At 39.7% G+C, this 13,888-nt stretch overlaps 1 protein-coding gene across 5 annotated transcripts in view; it reads left to right on the forward strand.

Moving 5' to 3' along the window:
* PAK5 (p21 (RAC1) activated kinase 5) overlaps window positions 1-13,888 on the forward strand; it is a 386,653-nt gene that overhangs the window by 353,573 nt on the left and 19,192 nt on the right. For all 5 annotated transcript variants that reach the window (XM_079126870.1, XM_079126873.1, XM_079126871.1 and 2 more), the window contains one exon: window positions 12,075-12,566. In XM_079126870.1, the coding sequence (XP_078982996.1) occupies window positions 12,075-12,566 (492 nt within the window). The remainder of the gene's footprint in view (window positions 1-12,074; window positions 12,567-13,888) is intronic.

Raw genomic sequence — 13,888 nt, forward strand, 5'->3', positions numbered from 1 at the left:
AACCTGCCTACAGTTACCACCCTGTACAGTAGTCCCTTTGAATTATTAATTGATCAAGTGCATTAACTCTCTGGTTAGGTTTTGGTTCTTGTAATCTAACCATTTCACCTCCTGCATTAACACAGGAGCTTTGAGGGGGACACCTCGTATCTAAAACACAATAGCAACCATGCCTGCATGTGTCTGCTTTGTTGAGTGCAGATGGCCAATATTTCTCCTTTGCTTATTATTTCTCATAAACCTTATCCAAGATGTTGAAGAGAAACCATTTAGGGACATTCTGGAAGTGACTTAAGCTATATTTTAGAAAAAAAAAAAAAAAAAAAAAAGCTGCTACTTTAGTTCCCAAGATTATAAAATTAAAAATAAATACACACCTCAAGCTAAAATGCAAATAACCAGTGTTTTTCACCTCAAAATGTTAATGTATTTGAATGCCCATGGTCAAGGTTATCATAAATGGGTTCACTTCCCATCAGTTTTGCGAGGGAGATCTCTGGAAAAAGGAATCAACAACTGTCATGTGGAGACCTATGCATGTATCATGATACATGAGGTAATTTATTCTATTTTCCTATTCATATCACTCTGTGAGTCCATGTCAGAGGACACCCTTTAGAATAAAATAAGCAAATAAAACATATTCTATAGTTGACTTGAGTTACATCTGCAGGCATTGAACATTGATGGTTATTTTATCTAGGAGTAAAGAATGGAATGTTGTGTTATGTAGTACAGTTGAGCACAAGTTAGGGAACTCTTTTTGATCATAGTCATAGAAAAAATGTTGCTCAGAGTTGGCAGCTTTTCAACCCTGGAGCCATATTTAGTTCAATGATGTGTTTGGCTCACCAAATATTCATTTCCAACATGAAAATTAGAAATGCAAAATATTTTACTTAGAGGTCTCAATTTTGGAAGCTTTAGGCTTCTTTTGAAAAAAAAAAAAAAAAATAGTGAGTGGGGAGTGTTCTGGCATCCCTGTGCCCACATTTTCACATAGTATGAGTGTAGAATCAGCAGGGCATAAAGTCTGCCCCATTAGAGGTGACATGGCTCCCCAGTTTAGAAAATGCTCTGCCCTGCCCATTTTATTCATTTTTCCCATTAATCTAATCCCTAGAGGTTTTTAGACTTTAACTCAACACCAGCAATCCCTGCCCACTTTTTTTGCCAGAAGAGGAAACAGAGGTCCAGAGAGTCACATGACATGCTCAATTTCATAGTTAGCTGTCTGCAAATAAGGGCATAAATCCAAGTCCAACCTAGCACCTACTCATTATATGGGCATATGTTATCTTGGGGATTTGACTGAATTTGCCAGTAAAACCCATGATAAGTCCAAAGTAGCCTTCTTCTTAGGCTAAGAAGAAGAGGAAAGAAGGAGGGAGAAAAGAATAAATCTGCATCATTCCTTGCAGATTCCCTCTTCCTGCAGACTTCCAAGTATAAGTCAAATCAGACCTTCCCTGAAATCTGGCCCTGCCAACCCCAGAAATAATGCAGAAACTATTGTGGCTCAGGAAAATTGTATCAGCATATTCACCCATGGGAACATCAATCAAGGGGTTCTCGGCCCTTATAATCAGGGCTTCTAAGGGGTAGTTCACTCCTCTGTATTTCTATAGAAAAACTGTGAGAAACTCATGAGCAGTTTTTATGGGAGGGTGAGAGTGGGAAGCATGTTGATAATTAAAACATTTGCTTGATAGACTTAGGTGTCTATGTCTTTAGAACTGTATTCTTAGAAATCCACCAATTGCATTTGGATTTCCAACTGAGGGAAGAAATAGCAATCTCTTCTTATCATTTGGCTTTGCCTCATGGCAATTTCTAGAGGAGGGCAAATAATGTTTACAGCTCCAATAGTAAGAGAAACCATGAAACTCCTGGATTTCCAGATGGAGCGAAAATGAGGAGTGGGGGTTATGTTTGCCACCAGTTTTTTATTTTTGCCTAAAGAAAATTTTTAAAATAGTAATGTTAACTCACATAAAAAACTCCTCCAATGTTATCGCCTACCTAATTTTTCTGTTAGTGTGATAGGAATCAAAAGTGTTATGAAATCTAATGATATGAACATCTACTTTCCACTTTTAAATGTTTTTCACTGGGGCTGAGCAGACAAAACCTTTTGGTGGAGAGAAGTCAAACTAAAAGCATACAGTATCATTCATACCACAGAACTATAAAAACTGTCAGATATGGAGAGAGAATGCTCCCGTGCAGATACATCTGCCTCCCAGAGAGGGGAGCCGGCTGGACATATTGCCACTGTGTATTTGATGTGGCTCATTCGATGCTCTCCAGGGACCAGGCAGCTGCTGGCTTATGTGTTGGTGCTGACCTAGCATATCCATTTCTTGCTCTGACTGCAACCACAGAGAAGCCCCAGCATATTAACAATTCTACCAGTTCATTAGGCATTTGCTGTATGCCAGTTACACACATTATCTTGTTGAGCCTCACAGCCCCATCAGGCAAGAACTCTTGCCTCTGTTGTACAGAAAAGGAAAAGGGTTTTGAGAGGCTCAGTAACAGCCTGGTCAGTCTGCTCACAGCAGCGCTGGGGTCCAACTGTTTGGATTTCACCCCTTTACCAGACATGGGATCCATCCTCCACGGCCCAGGGGCAACTTCTGAGGGTGCCAAGCTTTCAATCTGCCTTCTTACAACTCTTTTTAATACCTGAAATAATGAAGTTGCATTAGCAATTAAATTAGCTGTTAATACAACAATCCAGTGGCACCATCTTGTTCCATGCAATAGCAGACTTTCTAACCTTGATGCTATTGACATTTGGGACCTGGTGATTGTTGGTTATGAGGGACTGTTATAGTCATCATAGGTATTCAACAGCATTCTTGGCCTCTGCCCATTAGATGTCAAGAGCACCCCTCCTTCCCTTCCTTCCCTCCCTCTTGTAACAACCAAAATATTTCCTGGTACTGCCAAATGCCTCCTGGGCAGAAGAGTACAAAATCAATTTTGGTTGAGAACCACCATTCTATAGCTACCATTGATCAAGTGTTTAGGAAAAGTTAAGAGTACAGTCTTTGTAGATAAACTGCCAAGTTTGAGTCCTTGGAGTACTACTGGCTGTGTGGTCTTGCCTGTGTTTCAGTTTCTTCATCTGTAGAATGTTTCAAAGCTTTGAACTAGTGGTGGGGATTTAAAAAGATTAATCAACATAGAAGAGCTAGCAGAAGGCAGGCACTCAGTGTTAACCGTTATTTCCAGGAATATTTCTGGCTGGAAAACATGTCACCATATGTACTAATGCCAGTCATAGAAATTTTCTCTCTGTATAACCTTTTACATATTTTCAAAATATGAGAACAAATTCCATCTGACCACCTGCATGACCTGTGATTATTACTGTCCTCATTTTAGAGACAGGGGTCACAGAAGTCCAGAGTAGCTGAGTGACATCCTCAAGGACATGCAAAATCTTGGCAACTGAGCTGGCTCGAGACCCCAGTGCCACCAATGTTTGCTTCATTTTCTAGAATGGAAGTGAAATTTTCAGACCTTTCATGGGAGTGAGAGGCTAAGTGAAAACTTTCTAATTATATCTCCCAAAAAAACACTCTATTTCACCCTCTCTCCTCCTCTGCCTAGGAGAGCAAGGGTGACCAGTGCTGTATACCAGGGTGTCACAAACAGATGGCACATTAAGGGGTCCAAGGAGTTAAGAATGATGGATGCAAAGAAGTGTCTGGCAGGATTCCCTAGACCTTTCTTCTGGTGTCACCTATGCAATGGTTTTCCACTGCACAGTGACCGTTTTGCTTTCTTGGGAAGGAAAAAGCACTATACCCAGTGTGCTGAGTCTTCCTGCATCAGTAGCTTAATGATTCACTGTTCTTTGTGGCATGCGTCATGCCCAGGAACAAAATGTCACCTTCTTTTCTACTGAGGATCCCCATAGAACACCTTTCAGGGATCAATTCAGGACCTAATGCCTTACAAAATGACATTTCTAATGAATCCTGGTGGCTGCACCAAAAAGTCTGAGAGAAAGGAAATGAAAAATAACTAAATCATTTAATGTAACAATAGGTATTATTGCCTTTAGGTTTGTTTTCTGTACATATATAGTCCTAAAGGATGTTCATTAAGGTTCATAAAGCATCAAAAGAGGTGATTCAGTGTGACATCTGTAACATCTGTCCCTTCTGATAGAGACTTTAGCATATGAATGGACACATTTTCCTGTGAATGCTCATGTGGTTCAAAGTTAATTGTATTTTGGTCATTATGCCTGGGTTTTCCCATTATCAAATTAAAAACAAAATGACTCTAAGCTGGTATTGTCTATCCCTGCTCTCTAGAAGGCTCTGACACATTTGAACAATATTCTGAGGCAAGGAGCCAATCCCCACAGGCACGGAGTCCCTCAGCATTGCTGCAGGCTGTGATGGATCCCAGGTCAGAGCAATCTGCTCTGTCACACTGCTCTTCAATAGAGGATGCATTCTTGGAGTTTGGAGCAGCAACTGTGGGGGATTAATTGGATATGGCAATTCAGAGGTGGAAGAAGATCCTGAAATGCCTGTGACTTAAGCCTGCTGACTATGGATTTAATCTTTCTCTGTAGATGGCGGCTTCGCCTATTGCAGAGGTCATGAGGCTCTTGTCTGAACCTTTCTGTATGCGTTCGCCATGTATTTTATAAGGCAAAGAAGTACATGGCTCTTCAAACTTCACGTCAGAAAGTATATGCTCCTACATGCCTAAATGGGAATCTGATAAAATGGTTGTGAGAGATTCCTAGCAAAACCATCAACATAGAAAATAGTTTTATCCTACATGCAGTTTGGAAATTCTGCAAGTGTCTAACGAACCAGAACTTAACCTACATTGCAAGCCCCCTGCATCAGCCCCTTAAGGAGACACCTTGATTTTACAGTTGCCACCAGGACCTCCTCATGACTATTACTCATTGACAGTTGGTCATGTGTGCTTGGCTCTTTTCTTGAAATTAAACATCAGCTCAAGCTGTGTTCTAAGCCCCTTTGTCATCCAGCCAGGGTGAATGTGAAATATTCACTATGGAATAGGGCTGTTCCATTTTGTAAATGAAAATAAGTAACTCAGAGGAGATCAACCATGGCTGGGTAACAGTTGAAGTTTTGCCTCAAGCAGGAACAGCAGCGACTGTTTTGTTAGGATGCAACTGAAGATAAAATAGTTCCTTAATACCCTGCAAATTGAAAGACAGACTGGAACTGTCAGGTCTAACCACCTAGATCAGAGCAGCAGAGGCTGGAAACCCAAGCATGGAGATGCAAGAACCCATCAGCCACAGGCTAGCCTGTCTACCCTATATGAGGGCAAGTGGGGAGTAAGTCCCTATCAGTGGTGTTTCCTGCACAGTGTGGGGAAAATTGGAATTGCAGAGCACAGCCAGACTTCATGAATCCCCTTGCCCTAATTGCCAGCCTGTGAAATGTTCCTGCAGAGAAAGCAAGTTAATGATTCTCCCCAGAATTCTTACAAGCTATCATTTTCCCTTCCCCGAAACCAAGGCTGGTCCTGTTAACATTTTTCTTTGAGTCAAGTCAGGACAATTCAAGATGTCCTTACCATGGTCTGATAATAGAGTACTATGATTCACTTTGATTGTGAATTTGATTTATGTAGAGCAAGGAAACAGCACTTTATCTGTATTTTTTTTTTTTTCAATGGGGATGTGCAGTCTCTTTGTTTCCTTGTGCTCCCAAAAGGTGTATTGGAGCATCACACTTAAGCACTGAAAGCATCTGCCTGCCATTCCCTGTAACTCTCTGTCCTTTATAGAACACCTCATAGTCCCCATTCACACCCACACCCCAGTCCAGCATGATCCAGCCATGTCCTCCCTGTCCTCAATGCCGAAGGTTGCTGTGACAAATAGATGCTGCAACGGAATTGTTTTTCTTCCTTTTCTTCCTCCCACCTTCTCTCACCAAGGCTTTTCCCCTGCCCCCCAGTCTTGGCACAAAATGGTCAAATGATGTTCTACTGCAGAATTCAATTTCACAGTTCAGTTAGGTCCTTGATTACACTGCCAAATTCAGATTAATGTGCATTTAACTAACATGGATCAGGGGAATTCTGGCTGACAGCCAGCTGTAATCGGAGCAATTGATAGCTGTGTGGAGCTTTATGCCCTGTCCACCCCAGCATACTACTGCTGAAATTGATTGATTAAATGAATTCATTGCTATAATTATTTATAATTTTGATAAATCACAAGCCTGTGTCTGACCCTATCTTTGGGATGTTGCCCTGTGTGTGAAAGTGTAGTCGAGCTGAATTGTTAACTGGATATTATTTATTCCTATATAATACAACCTTTTCCCCCACCTCCTGGCCTTTTTAGGTTTTGAATAGAGACATGAAAAAACACATTTCTTTCATTTCTTTAAGAATTAATTTATACAATATGCTGAAAAGGTATCAGGAAATTAAAAACCAAGTATATGTTTTAAACCACTTCAAAAAGGAAGGAAATCACAAATACTTAATCATTCTGACAATATTTTTAAAAATTCCTGTAGAGAGAATTCCTTCTCAAAATGTGTTAGATTTTCAGTGACCATTAGTGGTTTCATGCTGCAGCTCAGGAGTTTGGCAGCCTGGGGGATAATTTGCAAAACAATCCATCTAGTCTTCTCTGATTTCACCATGCCATATGGAAATCCCTCCTTAAAGTATGCAAAGCATGGCCTCATTCCTAAGGAGTTATTTTTTCCAAAAATCCAGGACTGTTTTTCTCTAGTGGAATGGAAAGAAAGAAAGTATCTCTATTGTTTTCACTCCTACATAGATGCTTTTCTCTCCTGTTCAGCAGTCACCAGCCTGTACAATGTCTTCCAGGGCAAATGACATACATAAATCTTTTGGAAATGACTTAGAGTTTTGGCTTCACTAACCCTGGGTCCAATTCTATTGTACTGCAATTTTACTAAATGATTAGATCCCACATTCCTTGCACGATTCAATAGATAGACTTTCTCATATGAACTGTATGCCTACTCCTTTTTCTTCCAGAATATATTTATAAATAAGATTGTAGAAAAGACTACACAATTCAAGGTTCACTCCTTTGCACACTTTTCTTAACATGCATGTCCTTATGTGTGCAAAACCATATGTATAGACAAGTTCATTATTTATGTTTTAGCCACTGTCAAGTATAGGCTATCATGACTAAAGACAATTTAGATTAGGACCATAAAAAAAATTCTAAGTGTTCAAGATGAGGAGAACTTATCACAGGAAAAAGCTCTAATTTTCTTGCTTAAAAGAACATATAGAAGAAAAGTTTGAGCACTGACATAACCAAACACCAAGATCTGCTAAAAATAATCAATTATGTACATAGGTGATCTGCCTATTTCTCTGTGATGGCTATTTTGTGTGTGTGTGTATTTTGAGCTGATTTCCCTCAGCCAAGATTTAAAAGAAAATACTAATTTTTCTTCCATTCATCTCCTCTAGGCATTATCATTCATCATTTTCTGGTCCAATTCTTACACTTTCCTCCAGGCCACTCAGACATCTGGACCCCCAGTGAAACACCCTAACCAGGCCTTATCTCTGTAGTTGTCACTGCAGTCTGCCCACCTTTGTCTTGACTGTGGTCCCTCCCCCTGTCACTGAAGCCTGCCTCTGTGAATTTGTGTAGAACTTAAGTGCTAAAATGACTATGGACCAGAACCCTCATTCTAACTTCTTAGTAGCCGTGGGTCCTTTGCATGACCTATTTTAACCTACTGTGCCTAGGTCCTATTATTGGTAAAATAGAATAATAATGGAGCTTATTGTCTAACTTGAGGTTTAAGTGCAGTAATAAACATAGAGTGCCTTGAATAGTTACCAGCATCAATAACAAATATCATTATTAACATTAATATTTATTACTCCAGCAAGAATAGGCTTCTAATAGTGCAGTTGCTTAATCAAAGGAGCCCCACTTTGGCTCCAGTGAAATGCCTGTGCATTTGGCGAGAAAAAAGGGTTTTAGCCTTGATTAGAGATCAAGGGGGTGACAACTAAGGGTAGAAAAGCCAAGGCGGGCAAGAAAACAGGCAAGTGATATCGTTGTCCTGAGCAATGGGGACATATAGAGGCCCTTTGACTGACAGCAAAAGACTGAACTAAGTAGAAGAATCTGGTTGCATAATCCTATTGGGAGCATGGAGCCATTTTCCCTGGATTGCATTAGGGAGAATTTCACCCAAAAAAAAAACAAAAAAAAAATGTGATAAATTGCTCCTTAGTTGATTCTCAGAGTGTAAAACAATGAGGCTGGTCACAAATGAGTGGGCCAGTGAAGTGCACCATCATGGAACCCATAGTTGGGTTCAGAGCCAACTGAAGGCCATTGTTCAGCAACATTGTGGAGGCAAACAGGATCACTCATGTACTTCTCCTTCAGCTTATTTGTCCTTTTTCTCTCCTTGAATAGATAGAAGCCCTGGAGAAAGATCACGTGCTCCCTTGTCTAAAGCAAATAGTTCATTCTTTGAGTACTTGAGTTTGGTTCTGAAAATTATCTCTTGTGGTAGGGGTTGTCTTTTACCGCCTTTTTTAAAATTTTGAAATCTGCACTCTTACCAGCAGCCATAAAAGATAATTACACCTTTTTGTCTAAAAGAACTAATTTCAAAGATGTTTAGCTCCCAGCAAAGAACCCTGACTGCTACCTTCCATCTGTAACTGGAAATTGTCCCCCTCACATAGGTAGGAGCCCTCTTCTTTGTGCCACAAGCTAGATGTTAAGAGTAGACCCTAATCATGCTGCTGACAGGCGATAAGGGAGAAAAAGGGCCTAATGCGGTGTGAAGCAGTGTTTGCAATTCCTACAGGACACAGCTTTCCTGTTTGAAATGTATCTTCAGAGATCAGTTATATATGCTTATGGGGACTGAATGCAATTTTGTTTAAAGTGCAAAAACAATTCTTCCAGGAAAGACCCAGGGAGATGATAGCATGGAAAGGTTCCCACAACACACTTTCAAAAATAAAAATCAAAGACCTTGCTTCTTTGGACACCCTGGCCTTGCTGACTAGCCTAGACTTTGCAAATCTGAAAACCAATTTAATGGAAGATCCAACTGTTTAGCTTACATTGACATTAATCTCCCCACACCATTTTGTGGGCAGATACAAACATATAAGTGTTTTCCTGTGTAACGCAAATACAGGGGCTTAGGGAAAAAGTAGCCTCTTTTCCAATATAATATTTTCATCATAATATATTTTTCAATGTATTTTAAAGCCAACATATTATTCAATATATTATAATTAAAGGCACCATTTCTGATTGTTTTGAGAATTAATATACAGGAATATATATGCCACATCACATTATACGTCTTCAATAAATGCTAACTAGTTTAATTAATATCAGCCACTTTTTATTTTACTATTACACTGTTGTGCTAAGCACTTTATATAACAATATATAACACTGCCTACAATGTATTAGTCAGCCACTGTTTGAAACCATTGATGTGTATACAATCCTTTGGAGTTCCTAGTGACCTTATTATTGACCTTATTATATTCCTAGTGGCTATTATTGTTGTTGTTGTTGTTGTCATTCAAATTCAAAGACTAGGGAACTGAGGCTTAAAGTGATTTAACTCAAGCCATTAGGTAGGACTCATCCCTGCATGTATCTCTTCTGCATTCAGGACAGGGCCCTGACTTAATGAATGTCCTTGCACCTGGGATGTCCTGGTACCTGCTGATGGGTTTTGAGGTTATTAGAATGGGTGAGTTCACTTGAGGAGAGTGTGGTGCTCTTGAGGCCAGAAGGGCAGCATTATAACATGTGTACCAGGGCAACCCTGTCATCTAAAGCCAATGAACAGTGCAAAAGAACTGAGAATGGTAAAACCCATTGTATGCAGTCCTCATGCCCTTCTTTTCTACAATGTGATAGAGTGGGAGCGTGAGATATCTGCCTACTTCTACCATCTTGCTGGATCCACTGGGTAATGAACTTCATCCCACTTTACTTCTCAGAGGCATTTCATATGCTTCATTACTCCTTTTAAATACCTTCTTACTAGGCCTCCAGGATACCCTACTGCTTTTAGTTTTCTTTCTATATACTGGATGCTCCTTCTCTGTTCCTTTGTATAAGATGCTTCTGCACTCTTTGGTCCTGAAATAGTGAAGTCCATTGACCTTCTCCTACATATTCAGCATCATGACTTTAATACCAACCAAACCCTGATGATTTACAGATGCATCAGCTCTTCCCTAGTCTTGGGCATATCTAAGTCACCTAACATCTCTACATGAATGTCTAATAACTCTCTCTCTCTCTCCAGTCATAGCAAAACTCTTGTTTTTCTCCCATGTATTAAGTATCTATTGTTATATAACAAATTTTTCCAAGATTTAATGGCTTAAAAGAGCAATAAACACTTATTACCTCACACAATTTCTTTGACCAGTTCTCCCATAGAATTGTTATTAATTGCTCTATGAGAAACTCTCTCCCAGGAAAAAGAAAAAATGATGATCAACAAATTACTCTCCAAACTTAAAATAACAAACATTAGTCTTGGGAATTTTGGAGGACTTACCTGATCAGTTCTGTCTTAGCATCTTTCATGAGGTTACAGTCATCTGAAGGCTGGACTGGGAGCCATTTCTAACATGGCTCATATGACTGTTGGCTTAAGACTTAAGTTTGTAGCTAGCTCTTAGCAGGAGGCCTCCTTTCCTCACCACATGGACCTCTCCATAGTATTCTTGAGTGCCATAATGATGTGGCAGCTGCAAAATGTCAGAGCAAGGAATCTGAGTAAGAGAGAAGAAACACCACAAGCCTCTTTCGACTTAGTCAAATGGAAGGAGGAGGAGGAAGGGGAGGAGGAGAAAGTTATTGCTACTTCTGCCATATTATTTAATCACTCATCTAAACCCTGATACAATGTGCAAGAAGACCTCACAGAGTCTAAATATCGGGAGTTAAGGAACATCAGGAATCATCTTAGAGGCTGATAGCTATACCCACAAGCCCATTTCTGACCTTAGGTCCCTCATCTCATTCAATGACCTGTTTTTCAAGCCAGAATCCTGATTCCCCCCTTGCAACTTCTTATCTAACCCATCATCAAATCCCGAAAGCTCTACTTTTAAGCCCTAGCCTGATTTCCACCATATCTCACCCCATATGTGGTAACCACCCTAGTTTCAGCCCTCGTGGATTATAGTAACTAATTTGTATTCCTATTTCTACTTTTGCCTCCAAAATCTATTCTCCTCCAGCAGCCAGAGAGAACCAGACAACATCACTCCTCTGTTTGGTAACCTCCATTGGCTCCTAACTCATTCAGAGTCAAAGTCAACATCCTTGCCTAGGACTCCATAATCTTCCCTCTAGCTATGCTCTTTCTGAGCTCCACCTCTCCCTCCACTCCAATGGAGACTTCTTGCTGTCCCTCAAAGCTTTTTAGTCTGGATCTGCCTCAGAATCTCCTATGTGCTCTTATCTCTGCCTGAACCATCTCAACCCCAGACAACCATAGTGCTTTTTCTTTTTGGTGAGCACTTCCCCAATACTTGAAAGGGTGCCTAGCACACAGTAGTTGCTCAAATATTAATATGTTGAATCACTGGATAAATTCTCTACGTGGGAACAATCATTTCACCTAGAACAGTGCTATCCAGTAGTTATTCAATGGAGGTCATGATATATGGGAGGAATCATGTTCTCCCTCGTACCGATAGATGTACTCTTAAATATGAATGGTACATACCAGTTTTAAGTCAGTGAGTTTAGAAGCATGGGAAAAGACCTCCTACCCCTGAAATTCTTCCCCCAAATAATGAACAATAAAATAGTGTTAAATCAAAAATACACCTTGGAAAAGGTACACCTGAATTAAAACTCCCCCTGTGGTGTACACTGATGGGAGAAGACTCTTTCCTAGTGTAATCAGTACTGTCAGTGCCCCAATTATATCCTTTCATCAGCTATTGGTGACCTTTATTCTGCCAACTGTACATTCCAGATTTGGATCCAGCATGTGAATCTTCTCCATTGATGTCTTTCTTTCCAGGTGGATTATGATCGAGCACAGATGGTCCTCAGTCCTCCACTGTCAGGGTCTGACACCTACCCCAGGGGTCCTGCCAAACTACCTCAAAGTCAAAGCAAAGCAGGCTATTCCTCAAGCAGCCACCAGTACCCTTCTGGGTACCACAAAGCCACCTTGTACCACCACCCTTCCCTGCAGACCAGTTCGCAGTACATCTCCACAGCTTCTTACCTGAGCTCTCTCAGCATTTCATCAAGCACCTACCCCCCACCCAGCTGGGGTTCCTCCTCAGACCAGCAGCCCTCCAGGGTGTCCCACGAACAGTTCCGGGCTGCTCTGCAGCTGGTAGTTAGCCCAGGAGACCCTAGAGAATACTTGGATAACTTTCTCAAAATCGGAGAAGGATCAACGGGCATCGTATGCATTGCAAGCGAGAAACACACGGGGAAGCAAGTGGCAGTGAAGAAAATGGACCTTCGAAAGCAACAGAGACGAGAACTGCTTTTTAATGAGGTAAATGGTGTGTTTGGATCATTCTTTCTCTCCAATGTAACATTTATATCCCATTTCAAAAGCAGCACATGAACATTTTAGGACATTAGAAAGGTACTGAAAACACAAAGACAAAAATAGCAACCCATATAATCTTTTCTTCTTGTCTTTTTTGATGTGTGTTTGACTGTTACTTTTATAAAGTACTTCATGTGTATCAGTCACTGTGCTAAGCATTAATTTAGTTTGACCTCACAACCTCATGAGTCAGAAAGGTGTTCTCAGTCTTTCATCAGTAAGGAAACTTGGTCTCAGATTAAGTGACTCTCCCAAGGTTATACAGCAAGTTGACCACAGAACTGTGATTTGCATCCCTTTCTACACTGTCTACATTTGTATGTAGACCTACCTTCATATCTGTAGCAGTCTGGTTCCAGAACCCCCTCAGATAGAAAATCTGTGAATGCTCAAGTTTTTTAAATAAAACAGTATAGTATTTGCATATAATCTGTGCACATTATCCTGTATACCTTAAATCATCTCTAAAACCTAATGTAATATAAATGCTATGTAAGAAGTTCTAATATTAACATTGTTTAGGTAATAAAAATGAGGGGGGAAATCTGTACATGTTCAATAAAAATGCATTTTTAAAAAATGCATCCACTATTGATTGAATCCACAGATGAAAAACTCCTGGATGCAAAGGGACAACTGGACACACATTTTATGTTGTCTTTATACTATTTATACCTTTTATAGTCAATTTTTGTAAGTCAGTAAACTGAGTTCAGTTTAACCAATAGCCTGTCATTCTTTAGGAACTTTAAAATATTTTTTTCTTAACTATAAAAAATAATGAATTCTTACTGTAGAAAGTATGGAAAGCATAAGAAAATGTTCCATACAATTCCACAAGCAAGCAAAGCCTACATTAAAATTTTAGTGTTTTCTTCTTATATTATTTCTACTTACATATCTCTTTTCTTTGGGATAATTCTGTATATGTAGTTTGGTAATTTTCTTTTATTCTTTTATTATTTTAGTTATATATGACAGTAGGATCTATTTTGATATGTTTCTACAAGCATGAAATATCTTATTCTAATTAGGACCCCAGTCTTGCAATGCACACCATGTTGAGATTCACTGTGATTTATTCATATATGTACATAGAAAAAGTCATGTCAGATTCATTCCACTGTCTTTTCTATTCTTATTCACCTTCCCTTTCCTTCATTTCCCTTTGTCTAATCCACTAAACTTCTATTCTTCCCCTTCCTGCCCCCTTATAGTTAGGTAATTTTCAAATTTCAATTACTATTAACATTAAGTTGATAGTA

Source organism: Sciurus vulgaris, assembly GCF_902686455.1.
Source record: "Sciurus vulgaris genome assembly, chromosome: 2".
Taxonomy (NCBI): domain Eukaryota; kingdom Metazoa; phylum Chordata; class Mammalia; order Rodentia; family Sciuridae; genus Sciurus; species Sciurus vulgaris.